The sequence below is a fragment of the Epinephelus lanceolatus genome, chromosome 12, assembly GCF_041903045.1.
Source record: "Epinephelus lanceolatus isolate andai-2023 chromosome 12, ASM4190304v1, whole genome shotgun sequence".
Taxonomy (NCBI): domain Eukaryota; kingdom Metazoa; phylum Chordata; class Actinopteri; order Perciformes; family Serranidae; genus Epinephelus; species Epinephelus lanceolatus.
Window position 1 is genome coordinate 10,911,895 of NC_135745.1, and position 16,691 is coordinate 10,928,585.

Here is a 16,691-nt window from a genome sequence, read left to right on the forward strand (position 1 = left end):
AATAAATACGCTGTCAACTCATTCACAGTTTGATTTGAACCACACAGACAGCATGCAGTGTTCCATACTCAACATACTGTACTGACTCCCTGTATATCAGCTGTAGAACACCCTATAGAAATCCCCCTGTGTCCAATTCTTTTAACCAATTTTAACAAATAATGACACTGATTCATGTTCAGTCCAAAGATCTAAATGAAAATAGTCAGGACCAATGTGTGAGGCAGAAAAAAAGAAACCACTCTACATTACAGTTCAGTTCAACACAGTGCTCTTGTAATAAATACCACCTTTTTAAAACTCTTGACACTGTATTGATTCAGCTGAGAGCTGCTGAGTCAACTGTATGGTAATTTGGAGGCTCCAGGTTGTGTTGGGTTGCTCTTTTGTCGTGTATTTTATTGAAGGACGTTTCTGATATTTCTGCGCTTCCACATTTGTGAATTAAGAGGAAAAAATATAAGAAGCATCTCTCAGCACAGTGCAGTATAATACACTGCCACCAAAGAACAGTTTCAAAAAAGAATGCCCTAAACACCTGACGAGAAAGTCTGACGAATGTATAGAGGGATTTATTTACTCAAATCAGGCAGGGCTGCTCATAAAGGGGGAACAAGGGGGAGCACTCCCAATATAAGCAATAATAACCAAAATTTGTTTTGAACCAAAATGTTTGTTGCTTATTAAAACAACAAAAATAAACACTGTACAATATTTATTGTTGCTTTAGTAAAATGTGGCCTGTTTCATAATGAAAACCACCTCCTCTAAAGATGGTTTGACTATTTTTCTTCTTCTTCTTCTTCTTTTTTGCGTATCAAATCAAATCAAATCAACTTTATTGATCCTTTCCAGGAGCAATGACACAATAGCCACAACAACATGTAACCAAAAAGACAACACAATACTTGTTCAATGCACCACAGAAAAAAATCACTCAGAAAATACTAAAATACCAGGCATGGTAGTTAAAAGTAATTGATGATCAAATATCTTAAAGCCACAGACATACCAGGTGATAAATAAATAAATAACTAAATTACAGTACATTACAGTGCATTAAAAAGTCTGATGGCAGCTGGAATGAAGGACCTCCTGTAGCGCTCGGTCCTGCACCTCGGCGCCATCAGCCTGTGGGAGAAGGTGCTCCGATTAATAACCCCCAGGGCATGAAGGGGGTGTGAGGGGTTGGAGATGATCGCTCTCAATTTTTTGAGAGAGCGTTTCTCTCCAACCCGCTGCACTGTATCCAGCTCAGCTCCAGTAATGGAGCTGGCTTTCCTGATCTTTTTGTCCAGTTTATTTTTGTCTGACATACGGGCACCTTCTCCCCAGCACGCCACAGCGAAAAAGCAAGCGCTGGCCATCACTGTATGGTAGACGGTGCACAACAGGGGTCGGCAGATGTTAAACGATCTAAGCCTTCTCAGAAAGTTAAGTCGCCTCTGACCCCTCTTGTGCACCACCTCCATGTGACCACTCCAGTCCAGTCTGTCATCCACCAGTACTCCCAAATACTTGTGGTTGGGGTCCCTCTCCGCCACAGTGCCCTGGATGATAATCGGCGCTGGTGGGGCCCTTCTTCTCCTGAAGTCCACCACGACCTCCTTGGTTTTGGAGGCGTTGAGCAGGAGATGGTTGTGGTTGCTCCAGGCCACAAAGTCCTCGATGGTATGTAACTGTTGCAAATAAACACAGTGCCTAGCTGGCCACATTGCGTAAGTTTACTGATCTCAACAATTAGCTACTGTTAATGTTTCCTTACTATGTTGGGACCTGCACATAAATCAGGATGCCAGAAAACAAAGGAAAATGATATGAGGGAGTTGGAAAGGGCTTAAAACCCTAAATTATAATGTGATGACTAACCTATTTCAGTCAACTCAGAAAGTTACTCCCAGCCAGTGTGAAGAGGCGAACGATAGCCAAGAGGCTAATGTTACAGCTAACATTACTAGCCAAGAGGTAGCTAAGAAGAAAAAGAGGATATCCCCAAGGGAAAATTCAATTTTTTTCCACTCTGTTGTTATATACACACAGGCCCGAAATACACACATGTACAAGCAAGACCTATACATGCATTAAATGGAGAGATGTAAAGGTGGGGGGGCTGCCCATAGACGGGTACGTCAAGCAGTTGCGGATTCGGTTCCTTACCATTTCTGTAGGAGCATTGAAGTATGAGATAGTTTTGTTTTTTATAGTGAGGCTCTGAGATATGCTAACACCTCACTACAATTAAGCTGAATGAAAGTTGCTTTGCAGTGATCAAAGCAAGTAACCATGAATATACCTTTGAAAACTCAACATCAAAGTGTCTGTCCTGAAACACTGTCCTGGTTATTATGGGGGTCTCTGGTCTCCACAGGATGAATCTTAATGTTTTTGGACTTTTCCTCTTGCAGAATACAACGCCAAAGTGTCAACTATGCGAAAAAACTTAACTTAAAAAAGGATTCAAGATAAGGATTCTTTGATGATTTAATGCATGAAGTACTGCAGCATGTGTCATGAATTCCCATTGCTCACCACTGACACATGATCAAGCCAATATGAGTTTATGTAATTAATTAACACTTATGGATCAATTAATGAGTGTTAACTCACAGTTACTTTCTGAAAGCAGAACAGTGACTGTACAAATATTGTGCTTATTTAAGTCTAATCAGATTTCCAACACAACATTAATACCCAGTTTTCCTGTCTCACCTCATTACAATCTGAGCTGTTGATATGTACTTTAACATGTCAGCCAGTTCTCCCCTGATCTGTGAGCTGACACCTGCTTGATGTTGTTCATTTGCTGGCATATAAATTCATGTTTGCAGTAACAATGAATTACAGATCATTACATGATGATCTATTAAGCTTGAACTAATCACATAAACTCACAGTGACTCGATCATTTTTTAATAGAGAGCAATGGGAATGCATGATTTATGATACATACATAATGCTTCAATTCAAGCATTACATCACCATGACTGATACACTAGTTATGCATTACTCAATAGGTGCTTTGTAGTGTTGTCAGATATTTCATAGTCTGAGCATATTAATGCCCACAAAGAGATTTGGCCACAGTTTGATACAGCATGCTTTAGCTGCACCATTGCATACCAAGCCTCGATCAGCTGAGTTTTAATGGCCGTCTCACATCAAGGGGATGTAGCGACACTGTTCCATGATATTGCTTAGCAGCAGGACCAAAAAGTGACAGTCTGTTCTCAAACCAATCTGGGTCTTAGGCTGAACTACTTGGCGTATTACCTGTGGTTCTGCAGGCGACTAGAGGAAAGGCTCCGTTTTTAAATATCCTGATGTTTTCAGATCTCAGTACTTTCAGTTTGTGTCTAAATCTCTTTGATTTGCCTTTTTTCCCTTTACTCTTTGCATACTTTTGGTTTGATTTTACTGAAGCCATTGCCCTCCCTCTATATTGAGAACAAACCTTACATTTCTGTCCCCACATTCTGCTAACATGCTACCTTAGAAAAAAAGAATTAACAGTATGACATTTATTACATCAAATATTTTTGTAATGGGTATAACATCTAGATCTTTAGAGACAAATGACTGGGTATATTTTTAGTCTTATTTAAACTGCTTTGAATGCAGGGGTTAAAGGGACAGTTCACCCCCAAATCAAAAGCAAATATTTTTCCTCTTACCTGTAGTGCTGTTCAGTTGCTGAGTGTTGGACATATCAGCCATAGAGATGTCTGGCTGTTTTCCAATATACTTGAACTATATGGCACTCAGCTTGTGGTGCTCAGAGCGGCAAAGACATACATTTGAAAAACTCAAGAGCAATGTCTCTTTCCACAAAACATGACCCAGTTACTCAAGATAATCCAAAGACCTTGTTTTGAGCAGTTTCATATGGGAACAATTTTCTTTCTACTGAACTACGCCTGTCAACCATATAACTGAGCAGGAGGAAGCGTGCATCTACTCATGCTCTAAGCTATTACGATTAGGCATCGATTTATATGCACCTCACCCATGTAGTTACTCAATCTGCATGTGCTATGTTTGTGTTGTTGCAAATAGCTAGCCAGTGTATGTTAAAATACGTTGAGTTCCAGAGGGTTTAAGAGTTACACGAGAAGAATGATACTCCTTGCATATCTCTCTGTAAATACTAAGATGGAGCAAGGAGACAGTTAGCCTAGCTTAGCATAAAGACTGAAAGCAGGGGGAAACAGTTAGCCTGGCTCTGTCGAAAGGTAACAGAATTTACCTACAAGCACCTCGAAAGCTTATTAAAACAACACATCAGAGTTTTATTATGGGTTATGTGCCAGATGAAATCTTGACCAGGCACAATGAGCCCTACTGTTCACTCAGTCACCACCAATGTAGTGTATTAGACGCTTGATAGTCTATAGTGTGCAGTATTTTAGAGATCATGAAAAAATCTGCATCTAGAAAATCAGACAAATTTCATTGTGGGATAACAGACAGTTAAGTACATGCCATTGACACTTCCATTGTGGGGATTTTTGAGGACACTATATAGTGCAAAATGTTATACTCAAGATTAAGTCACTCACATAAAGTAGACAGTAAATTTAGCTCACTATATAGTAATAACAGAGTGAAGTAACTGCTCCCAGCTAAGAAATATAATGTCACAATAAACACAGGTAAAATCAGAACTAGTTTTTACACCTCAGTTTTTGTAGTGATTAAAGAAACAAGATGTAATGTCAATTATCAAGCTTTACAGGCAGATATTGTTACCTTTCTCCAGATCCAGGCCAGTTTTCCCACCACTTTAACAATTTCATAGCACCATGAAGTTTATGTCACTTGCAGCCACTATCTGTCCCATCTCAAGGTTTGAGGCAAAGCAAACTCACATTTTCAGATTGTGTGCTACAGGTCGTTACTGATGAGGTGCAGAGGCATTCCTGAAAAATTCAGGTAGTCTGAAAAGTCTAGGCATTATACATATTATGAACATGGGTGGAATATGAGTCAGTGGGTCCCTGGGCACAGATATGTAAAAGGCCCCACCACCTTTCCTACATAGGAGCCAAACTAATAGACTTTGTGGTGGTTTTGCCTCTTTTTTTGTCATTGTTTTGCTTCTCTTTGTCGTCATTATGCATCTTGTTGTGGTTTTGTGTCTCTTCGTAGTCATTTTTTGTATCTTTGAGGTCGTTTTTCCCCTATTTGTAGTTATTTTGTGTCTCTTTGCCATTCCCCGACATCTCTTTGTAATCACTTTGAGTAGGCTATCTTCCAGTCCTGTCCTTTTTTGAGGGACATTTTGCAGATAAAGGCCAAGAGGGCCCCTGACAATCTGTTTGTTCAGTAGCTAATCCATCTATGTTTATCAATGTGCTTCACTTGACACCAACTCTCTAAAGACACAAACAGTTTCACTGTATGTAGCTATTAGAGCAGATTTTTGTGCATTGGACAGTCTTTGCAGTGAGACTCATTTGCAGAGAAAGGGAGCAATTAGGCACCAGATGTATGCATATTACCACATTTAGATATATGAAAATAGCACAGGAGCATCAAAAGGCTATTTGCTTGGCAGTGCAGTTAGGAGTGCATTTCACCCTTTTCGGGTGCATTGAAAGTCACACAATTTCTTTTTGTCATATTTGTGTAGAAAAGATGCTTAACTGAGCTAACATCTTCTGGCTCCAGTTTAGCATTTAACAGATGTATGATTGATGTCCATCGTCTCCCCTACATCTTGGCAAGACAGCCATTAAGCATATTTCCCAAACTATCCAAATATTCCTTAAAGAATGTGGCTTAGAGTGTTTGTGAGGTGCACTCATGTTTTTGCGGTTTTTAGACCTTTTACACAGGATTAACTTGATGCATTGCACTGCATCCAGCACATTCATCCATCATATGAGCTAATGTCAAGATCAATACTAACCATGTGATGGGATCTAGTTATAGTTTGCCATGTTTTGCAAAACACGTTTTGCTCTCACCTTTTGACCTGCTATTAATCCACATTACTGGAGATGTGGGGAGCATTGCAGGAGGCATTCGGCCCATAATGATTTGTGCCTTTGTCTTCGACCTGCTATAACAACCACTTAGCCTTAGCTTTCACTTTGGGCTTCTTACTCTGACTAAACCAGTTTTGGTAACATGTGGTTCATCCTGAGCGTGCTATTGAAGCGAGACTGATCTGGCTCATGCTCGCTCCCTTGTATTGTTTGGTTATTATAGCTCTGTGCATGTATAATCAGCTGTGTGCACTCAGTAGACAAAGCAGAGGAACAATGACCTTTGGGGTACAATGAGCCATTACTCCTTGAAAACAAATCACATGGATTCCCCGGGGATTTCAGCAAGGCTTCCTTTAATGCCGCTCAATGTCCGGCCACACCAGCGCTGTCCATCACTGCAGCTTCCACATGCCCCGGTCTTTTGCCAGATCCACTACACAGACCAGTATTACCTCCTAACTAACATGTCTACACCCACACCTCAGGAAAATATGCATCTCATTAGTTATGCACAGTGCTCACTGAAAATAGTCTTTCTTTGGTGCAAAGTGAGCAGTAAGTTCGACAGGCTTTCACTGGCACACAGTAGGTGGTTTTTCGGCTGTTAAGCTCCCTCTGTCTTCCCTGCTCTCGAGAAGTATTCTTTTGCCCGAAAATCACAGTCAATGCCCACAGAATGAGTCAGCGACAGAAAGACAGAGAGAGGGAGGATTTCTGTCACGATGTGAGAGAGTGATAGGGTGTCACAAAAACAAATTGTATCATATTGTCCTCTTTCTCTCGGTTTCCTGCGGGCGTCTGTGCAGCTGTCAAATGTATGCTATTATCTGACAGTTATCTGACCTGTTTAAGGCTGATAAAATGCCTGATGTGTCATTTTCCATTCTGCCAGACATGTTGTGTAAAACCCCAGCCTGTCTCTGTTGAAAGGGTTCACCTTTTCATTGTGCTTATCGCCATCTGTCTCATTCACCTGCTGGGGGTGAGAAGTCAAAATAAACAAAAACCTCCTCTTTCGGAAAATCAACATAAATATAGGACATTTAAGATGCCAAAGGACTCTAGGACTCATCGTCTCCTTGACAACAGTCTCCAAGCAACCATTACTCCTCAAAGCATTTCTCCAGCCCTGTCTCTCTCTCTCCCTCTCTGACTCTCTCTCTCTCTCTTCAACCCCTCTGTCTCTTTGCCAGTTTTGCCTTCCTTTCAAGAGTCCTCCCATGTATCCACTCCAGATACTTACTGTACCAGCATCAGAAGCTGAAAACCACAGCTAACTGATGTGATCTCATGTGATTGGCTGGAGGGAACTGTGTTCTTGCGTTTTTAGCCCAAGGCGCTTCTCTACACCTGCTAAAACTAGGGTGGAGCAGAGAGAAGGGAGGCTGACAGAGATGTTTTCTTGTGCCAGTATTTTTGGAGACTCCAGCCAGTGAACTAGAATGTGTCTTTGGTGCATTGTGTTAAAGGAATAGATGAGACAACTGTTAGTGAACTTACCTGTTTAGTCATGTGAAATCAAACCCAAATTCCTTGTAGATCATCAGCTCTGGTACTCTATGCTAACATTTTACACACCATGATGACTAAACTGTATCCAGTTTTTGAGTCTATCTAAAAGTGTTGCTTTTGACGGACTGTCATTCCAGAAATAACCCATGTAACTGATGTAACTAACTTTGTTTTTGGAGCAATGTCAGGTAACCAGCCGCTGCATGGTTATTTTTAGCTGTAGACCATATCCTATGCCACCCCCCTTAACTTCCTTTGGAGGGAGGGAGAGTAATATCAGAAACTCAGTGTTTTGTTTTTAGACCAGACTGCATGGAAAACATGGCAATTTTGTCAAACAAATATGAGGTAAAACTGTGCCAGAAACATATGGCATCCATTCAACTTTAGGAAGTTCTTGATCATATTTGTTATTTGCATACAGTTGCTTGACAGATGATGTTATAAAGTCAGTTCATCCGTATTGCAAAGAAACATTCCCTCCCTTTCTTTCAGTGATGTTAAAGGGAAATTTCGGTTTATTTCAACCCGTCTCCTATCGTCCTAAATTTGGTTCAAGTGACTAGTGACATACAGATAATAGTTAGCATGTTAGCCATTAGCCTAGATACAGCCGTAGCATCTGACCTGTTAAAACGTAATTGAACGGGCATCCCTTCAAGTGCAACGTTAGTCCACTAAACAAGCTTTTTTTCCACAAAGACCGCCTCATATCGTTAGGATAAGTGTCAGAGAACATATAGAAAATGACATGTAAACGTGTTGTCTTACCATGCTAACTATTATCTGTATGTCACTAGTCACTTGAACCAAATTTAGGACGATAGGAGACAGGTTGAAATAAACCGAAATTTTCCTTTAAGCCAAGGAGATAGTTTTGCTTTTACTTGGCCAAATTTTGAGATTTTTTTTTTTTTTTTTGTATCTCAGTACAATGGAGGTAAACAGAAGGTTCCTTCAAATCATTGGAAGGTGTATCATTTAAATCATTTAATCATTTAAAGAAATTCTAGGGCAATATCCCTTATATGAGAACATGTTCTTGTCACTGAAAATCTACAGAGCTCACTGTTAACTTTGGACTACTGGTTCTACTTTCTACTGAAGTCATTTGTTTTAGATAAGTCAAAACATCTGCTGTGAAAAGGGGCTACTTAACCAAGTAGTGATTCCCAACCAGTACATAATTGTACCCCAGAGGGTACCTCTGCAGTTGCCAAGGGACATTGAAAGTAGCTCATTTACTTAAAAACAATAAAAATCAAAGATTAAAAAAAGTATTTTTTGATTGAAATATTATATATATCCACATATTGAATCAGAAGACCACATGTTTAGATTGAGTGTGAAAACTAGTTAGAAAACTAGCCAGCAGAGAAGCTGAAACAGTTAAAAGTAACATATAACTGTTTAAATAGTTAGCAAAAAGTAATATATGCTTGAAATAATTTAGCTTTAGATAAATGGTTGAAATAGTTAGCTAATAGTAATGGATAAACACAGTTGTTAAATGGTACAAATAGTTAGCAATGGATACATGGTTGAAAGTGTTGGATCAATGGTGTGGTAGTTTAAAACTTGCAAAAACTTGATGTTTTTGTTTGTTTGTTTGTTTGTTTTTGGCCACATGGGGGCAACAGGAACTAGTTGTGAACAAACAGGGACATGTCATTTTTAGCAAACAATGGCTTTCTCAATTGTGGGATCAATAAAGGTGTATCTTATCTCTTATCTTATCTTACCCAGCATGGAGCAGCATCATCATGAGTTTGGAGTCATGTTTGTGGCCACCTGATTTATGTAACTCCAGTATTCACCCTCTCTTACTTGTGCTGGTCTCTACCAACTCCTGAGGGAAATATCTTGCTGTTCAGCTGCTAAAGGCTCCACTATGTTTACTAGGTACTCACTAACTGTGCCTTTCTGCTGTTTGGGGTTGATCAGTGCACTGTGGGTTTTTAGAGCTATTTCTCTGAAAGCCGCCTGCTGCAGCCGAAAACAACCCTATAAAAGCAATGAGAGCGAACCAGAACAGTAAAGTTGTGGGCCGACAGCTTAACAATGAGCTGCAACAAGCTATAAAGCTGTGAGAGGAGCTGCAGATTCAAGTGATAATTCTCTGTAGTTTCATCCCTAAAGTTGCCATGTTGTTGTCTCACATTGTGTGACATTGCATGTTTTTGCTGCAATGGAACAGCTATCCTAAGAGGCTGTCTCACAGTCTGTCTAGAGGATCCGTGAGTCATCTGATGACCTGTCATGCCAACCTTGTAACAGCTGTAATGAGACATTCATTTCATAATGTTGTTTAAAAGAAGGACAAGACACTCATTCAGGATGTCAAACAAAAATTAATTTATTCTCAGTGGAAAGACAGGAGTGCTTAGTAGACTGTGACAAACAAGTGAGCGTGTCGGTGTCGAGGCAACGCTTGACGAGATATCCAAACAACGTTTCCAGAACGTTCTGTTATGGGTCACCTGTGTGGCCAGCCCCCACAGAATTCAGTCTCAACACACATACTAATGCCAGTGGGTATAAAGAGAAAAAAAATGAAAAACATCAAACAGCCACAGGTAGATTAGGTTTTCTCTTGTTTGTCCTCCTGTGCTTCAAGAACATCGCAGTGTTCTGTGACTCAGCGTCTGTTGAAGAAAAGTTCAGTCTGATCATCCCTGCTTACGTCTTACTGCTTATAGCCACTTTGACCTTTTTTTTTTTTTTTCCTTTCGCCCCACATCCTTCGGTAAAGGGTTCTTTGTGCTGATCGCTCATGATGCATTCAGCGGAAATATGGCTTGAGCGCCTTGTATAAAAATCACAGATGCCACTGGTGGTATCATCAAACACTTCAAAATCGGTACGGGACACAAAAGGTGAATGCGGTGTGAAGATTGTGGCTTAAAAAAATGCAAGGAGCATTTTTTAAATACAAATAAAGGGTCTTGCCTTTGAGATGGCATTGCTAGAGACACTAGCTGGATTGTGCATTAGCTATTGGCCACTGAGGTACAGTCAATCCAGTATCATGTAACTGTAAAACCTACAGGGTCTTGACTTAGATCGTCTACTCGGCATGCTATAAAACAGGGTTCACAATAGGTATATATTAGATTGCTATCAGTCTCTACGTAATCAGTGCGTGCTACTTGGGTGTGTGTTTATTTGTGACCCCCCCCCCCCCCCCGCTCATTTTACCACAGTAAATGTCCAATCAGCATCTTAATGTGACTCTCTCCACTGTCACTAATTTTCTCTCTCCTGCTCTCTTCAGGTAATGACTGCTTGCTGATTCGAGCTGGAGCAGCAAATCAGGCTTGCCTTCTTATCTGTTTCTCTGTTTTTCTCCCCTACCTGGCCTCTTTCCCTCTGAAAATTGGTTTCACTGATAGGGAGAAGATAAATGTTCAGTGCTGAGATTCAGGATGATTTCAGTTTTATCTATCTAACTTTTTTTACCACTTTGTCTCCTTCCCTGACATTTCTCTGCCATTGCTTCTACTTCCACCCCTATAAATTTGCTCCTCTTCTCCATCGTGTCTTCCATTTGATTCTCTTCTCCTCCTCCTCCTTATTTTACACCTCCCCCTCCCCTGTATCCTTCACTCTGGTTCATGTGTGTACGTGTGCAGGAGTGTGTCTCTTTTGCCTGTGTGTATGCATGTATGTGTGTGTCACAGTGCACTGAGGTCGTGGCAGGAGCGAGACTTCTGGCGGAGGATCTTGCTGCCCCTGTGGCGGCTCATCTCTCTGTAGCGCCCCCGATCCCGGTCCCGGTCTCGCCCGTATGAGCGTGGTACCAGCCCTGACAGGAAGCGCTTGGCCCGGCTGGTCAGGCTCTCCCTGCGGCCCGCCCCTGGGTCACCATCAGTCCAGCCAGGACCCACGCAGTCACCCCTCGCGGTCCGAACTGCCGCCTCCAACAGCTCATTGGTACCATGGTCCAGGGAGGCTGAGAGCTCCATGTAGAGGCAATCGAACATTAGGGCGCTGGATTGGGCCTCTGGTAAGAGAGAGGAAGCTTTTTTATGGCACACATTATATATAATCGAGGCTTCACACACTGGCAGCTGCAAATGGCAATTAGAGGCAGCAGTTTGAGATTTAAGGACATTGGATCATGGAACCAGCAAACCATCGACAACCTTTTAACAACCCTGCTGCTGTGTGATGAGTATCACCACAACATAATACCTCCGGATCAGCAGCTCACTGCCGTTAGGAAGACTCCATTAGGGTCTTAAGTGTTAATTTGTTGCTTCTTATGTTCCAAATTGTTACAAATAGAGTCAGTCTACAGCATGTCACATCGTGGGGAAGGGAAATCCCTCTCTGTGCAGTGTCCCCGTGAAATCTCGTCTGATAGCCATGATAGAGAAAGTGAAATAATGATAAAGGGTGTATGTTTTTTGAGGGGATTGTGATTTATTATAATACAAAAAAATATTTTTATACTACAAAAAAGGCATTTTTCCATCCATAGAATTATCACAAGTATTTCATATAGGCCGACAGTATGACTGATATCACATTTAAGATAGGCATGAAAGTCCATTCTTGACCTTGGAAATGCAAAACACAACCAAAACAATCCCAACCCAAGGTCCACTTACGCGCTTTTTTCCCCCTGAGATTTCAACCATGGTACAATCTTATTTAAAAGATGGAGTTCAGTTCAGCTCAGTTGTCATCAGTGTTGGGGTACCTTAATCACATTTACTAATCAAATAACAATGTCCTGCTGGCGTTGCATAAGTATTTCAATCAGCAGCACTGTCCAGTGCACCCATGGAGAGGCTCTTCAGTCTGGGTAATCTTGTGCTGAGTCTGAGGAGGAACAGGTTATCCGACAAAAAATTTGAGAGACTCCTCCTTATTAGGGCATAACCGCTGCTTTAGTAATGCACATGATTTATTGAGTGAGCGTGTTCAACACATTTTTTTCCTTTCAAGTCTGTCATCATAGAATGATGCTAGGAAGGCTGATATTATTGTATTTAGCCCTACTGATATATTAATAATAACAATTAATATTTGTAACTGACAGTGTTAGGAAGGCCAACCTCTTATATATTGTTTTATATGGATATAGTTTTATATTGAGGCAGTTATAGCCCACTGCAGTGCCGCCATGATTCTCCTGAGCCTTGTTTTGTGCTGATATGTGGACATATGGAAAGTTTAACGTTATAATATTATTAACTTGCAATTAGCTTTGTGACAATATAACACAAATAAGAGTAATGAATAGTGTAACTAAATAATTAAGTTAAGTCATGCATTACTTTTATGTAAAGGAACGTGTAATGTATATTACTTTTTTGGATTAACGACCCCAATACTGGTTGCCGTGGAGATAGATGAGTTTACATGTGACTGAGCAACCTCTATCTGCTGATAAGGACTGTGTAATACAGTTGAAAGCAAGAACAACAAATAAAGCCAGTGACTGAACCTTGAGTGTGGATTGTTGTTGTCAAATTTCCAAGGTAAAAAAAAAAAAAAATGTGCAGATGAAATCATATAACATAACAGCTCACATGGCATCATATTAATTTCCAACTGAGCAACTCCATCTCCATCTGCTGATGAAGACTGTGTGATTTTTAGCTTTTAAAAAAGCTAATAAGTGGACCTTGAGTTGGATTTTTTTAGGGATTTTGAACAATGTCCAGAAATATGTGAAAAATGTGCTGATTTTTAAAAGAAGATTGGTGGACTGACAGTGGCATGTAGTTCAAAAGTCCTCCGGCAAAGACCGCTGTTCAGACCATATTCAGTTAGAGAAAAGGAGGAAGTTGATATTAAAAGTTACAAAGCAAAAAATGGTTAAACCCAAAATTAAAAAGATACAACAAAGAGCTGTAAATAGTAATGTTAAAATGAGAAATCACCTGGCTTTATGACTGTCTTTTTTCATACAATTTTTTAGTTTTACATTAAATAATCATCTTTTCCAATTCAACTAATTAGCCTTTGTTGCATTGTAATGTTTGCAAAGAGCCGGAAAGAGAGACAGTGATGGCAGGATGGGGTTAATGTTGCCACCTAGCTGAGTTGTATAAGCTCAAATCTCTTTGCTGCAGCTCAAATAAAAAAATCATTTCCATCTCAATGTGACTCTCCTGGATAAGGACACTAAACAAGGCTCAGTATCTCGGCTAAACGCTGCTGTTTGTCCCTGCTCAAACACGCCTGGATGATAAGGAAAGCTGACAGATACAGATCATTCTGCAACAAACGGGCTTCACTGTCAGCTCAAATAGCATTTTTTTTCAACTATACTTCAGCTTTTTTTTTTTTGATTGCCTCTGCTCTGCTCTCTCAGAGCCAGTATCCGAGCACTCTTGAGCAGCTGTGCGCAGAAAAGGCGTTTGAGGGTTTATTATTGGGATTCATAATAACTGTATAAAACTTACACTGCATGAACTCAAAATGACTGCAAAGTGTTGGCAGCAGGAAGATTTTGCTGCCATAGACGAATTTCATGTTGTCATGCCAAGTCATGATTTTCCCTGACCAATCTGCAGGTTGTAAAACAAAATATTCCTGCACCTCTTATTAACTTTTTCTGGTGCATTTAGCCGCACATTTTTTTATCCGTCCACAGATTTTGCTTGGTGGTCATGGAGACAGATCTGTTGACATGGGACTGAGCAAACTGTAGTTACAGGAAAAAAGTAAGCAGTTCATAAGCTGAACTTGAAGATGATTTACGAAACACTTATACCCCATTAAATCTAATTAAAACCTTGTTAATATTCTGAACTATAGTCATTGCAATTTCACATGTAAATCTGGTTTTTGTGTGGCTGCATTTACATGGCATGAACGCATACTGAACAGGTATTACAAAAAAACAAAACTAGATTTGATCTGGGCGTAATAATCCAGCCGCACAGCAGCTGTCGACTCACAGCAGTGTCACATAATAGTCTGTGAGGTAAGAGCAGGAGGAAAAGAGACAAATCCCAAACCGGGTCAACGGGGCTTATCCTAATACCTATGACAGCTGATTGAATCGAACTAAATCTTTATAACCTGTTAAAAGAGTGTTTGGGAAATTGAATTGGAGAGGGAAACAAAGGGAAGAGAGGAGAGGTGAACAGAGGAGAACAGGGGAGACAAGGAGAGGAGGAAACAAAAGAGGAGAAAAGAGGAAACAAGGAAAGGAAAATGGAGAGCAGGGGAGTAGGGAAAGGAGAGGAAATTAGGAGAGGACAGAAGAGTAGGAAGCATGAGAAGACGAGAGGAGTCAGGGAGATGAGTGGAGGAGAGGAGAGAAAATGACAAAATAAGAGGAGAGGAAACAAAATGAGGAGATAAGAGCACAAGAGGAAAGGTAACGAGAGGACACAAAGGAGGGGAAGGACAGCTGATGAGAGGAAACAGGAAATGAAATGAAATGAGGAGAGAAGAGGAAATGAGGAGCAAGAAGAGAGGAGAGGAGGCAATGAGAGGACACAAGGGAAGGGAAGGGAAGGGCAGTGGAGGACAGGAAACAAGAAAATGAGATGAAACCATGTGTGGAGAGGAAATAAGGAAGCAAGAAGTGAGGATGGGAGATAGGAGATGAAACAAGAGGAGGGAACAAGGAAAGGAAACAAGTAGGGTAGAGGAGGAAACAAGATAGGAGAGGAGATGAAGACAAATGGACAATATAGGAAATGAGAGTACAGAGGAGACTAAGAGAGAAGAGGAGAGAATATGAGGAGAACAGGTACGGAAATAAGAGAAGCAGAGGAGAAGCATGAGAAAAGGGGAGGCTAGGAAACAAGGCGGGGAGAAGAGGGTAGAGGAGGAAACAAGGAAGGAGACAAGACAAGAGGAGAAGAGACAAGTAGAGAGAAGAGTAAACAAGGAGAGTAAATTACGAGGCGAATAAATAAGAAAACCGAGGAGGAAACAAGAGGAGAAGAAATGAGGAGAGTAAACAAAAGGACAGGAGAGGCTAGGACACAAAAGGAGGGAGAGTAGGGGAGAGGAAACAAGGTGAGGAGGCAGAGGGCCACCCAAAAGTTTCTACCTGTGTGCTGACAAAGACAAAGAGACAGACAGAGAATAAAGTGAGAGTCACAGTGAGATGAAAAGGAAGAAAGATGTGAGTCACAGGGACAGAGGAAGGAGACGCTGAAAGGAGATGACAGGCAAGATTGCAGATGAAATGAACAAACAGAAGGAGAGGAAGGAGACAGAAGGAGACAGACGGACAGAGGAGAGAGACAGAAAGAATGCAGACTAAGCAAACAGAGCCAGAGTGCACATTAATCAAAGCCCTGAGGAGCAAGGCCACACCACAGCCGTATTAAGCAAATGATAAATACGTTCCAGTGTGACAGTGTATGTGTCACTGTGTGTGTTAATGCTAGGGAGAGATATGTAGCAAAGGGGGGAAGGTGAGAGATAGGAGAATGAAAGTGTCACTGTATATGCCATAAATAGACTTTATGACTTCAGCACTCTCCACCAGGCCCCAGGTTCTTTAAAGAGGATGTTAGTTAGCCGGGCAGGCTGGGTCAGCTTCCTCCGTCAGGCTCACATATCAGAAAAAATACATGTGGTCTGTCCAGAGAGAACATAAGAACATCCTTGTCAGGTGCCTCGGGAATAGAGAGGGAGCATTTCCATATCGCTGACCACATCGCTGCTCCTGGGTTGTTGTTGTTGTTTTTTTTTATATAGACAGAATATGCTGAGTATAGGCATCTCTCATTATTCATTCCTCGCCTCCCTCCCTTCTCCTTCCACTCGTGTCATTAAGAATACACCAAAGCAGTGACCGAACTTGAGTCGACACCAATGTGCAAGCATCGATGCGCACACATTTTACACTTGCTGCCTCTGTTTAAGTCGTACAAAAAAGCAAACCAAACAGGATTTGACCTCAGACTGTGGTTTCTACACTTCCACGCAATAAACTCTCACACACAGACTTCTCTATTCTTGTGTCCTTGTGAGAACCTTCCACTGACTGTACGCTTTTTCTCAGTCTTTTCCCTCATTGCTATATGCATGAAGTTAACCCCAAATCCACTAAACAATAGCTTAAACTTAAATCATGTCATTAATGAAACCGAATTTTGTTAGAACTCTAATCATAATCCTAAACTTAACCGGACTCTTTGTAGAATTAGACCAAAACACTAAAGATTAAAAACAATAAAGACAATACAAATTTTTCTAGTATAT

The 16,691-nt window shown here is 40.9% G+C and overlaps 1 protein-coding gene across 1 annotated transcript in view; it reads right to left on the reverse strand.

The window, feature by feature from the left end:
- Positions 1–9,833: 9,833 nt before the first annotated feature.
- Positions 9,834–16,691, reverse strand: part of rem2 (RAS (RAD and GEM)-like GTP binding 2) — a 35,169-nt gene continuing 28,311 nt past the window's right edge. Inside the window, exon 5 of the mRNA XM_033649532.2 lies at positions 9,834–11,505. Coding sequence (XP_033505423.1) covers positions 11,177–11,505 — 329 coding nt within the window. The 3' untranslated portion in view covers positions 9,834–11,176. The remainder of the gene's footprint in view (positions 11,506–16,691) is intronic.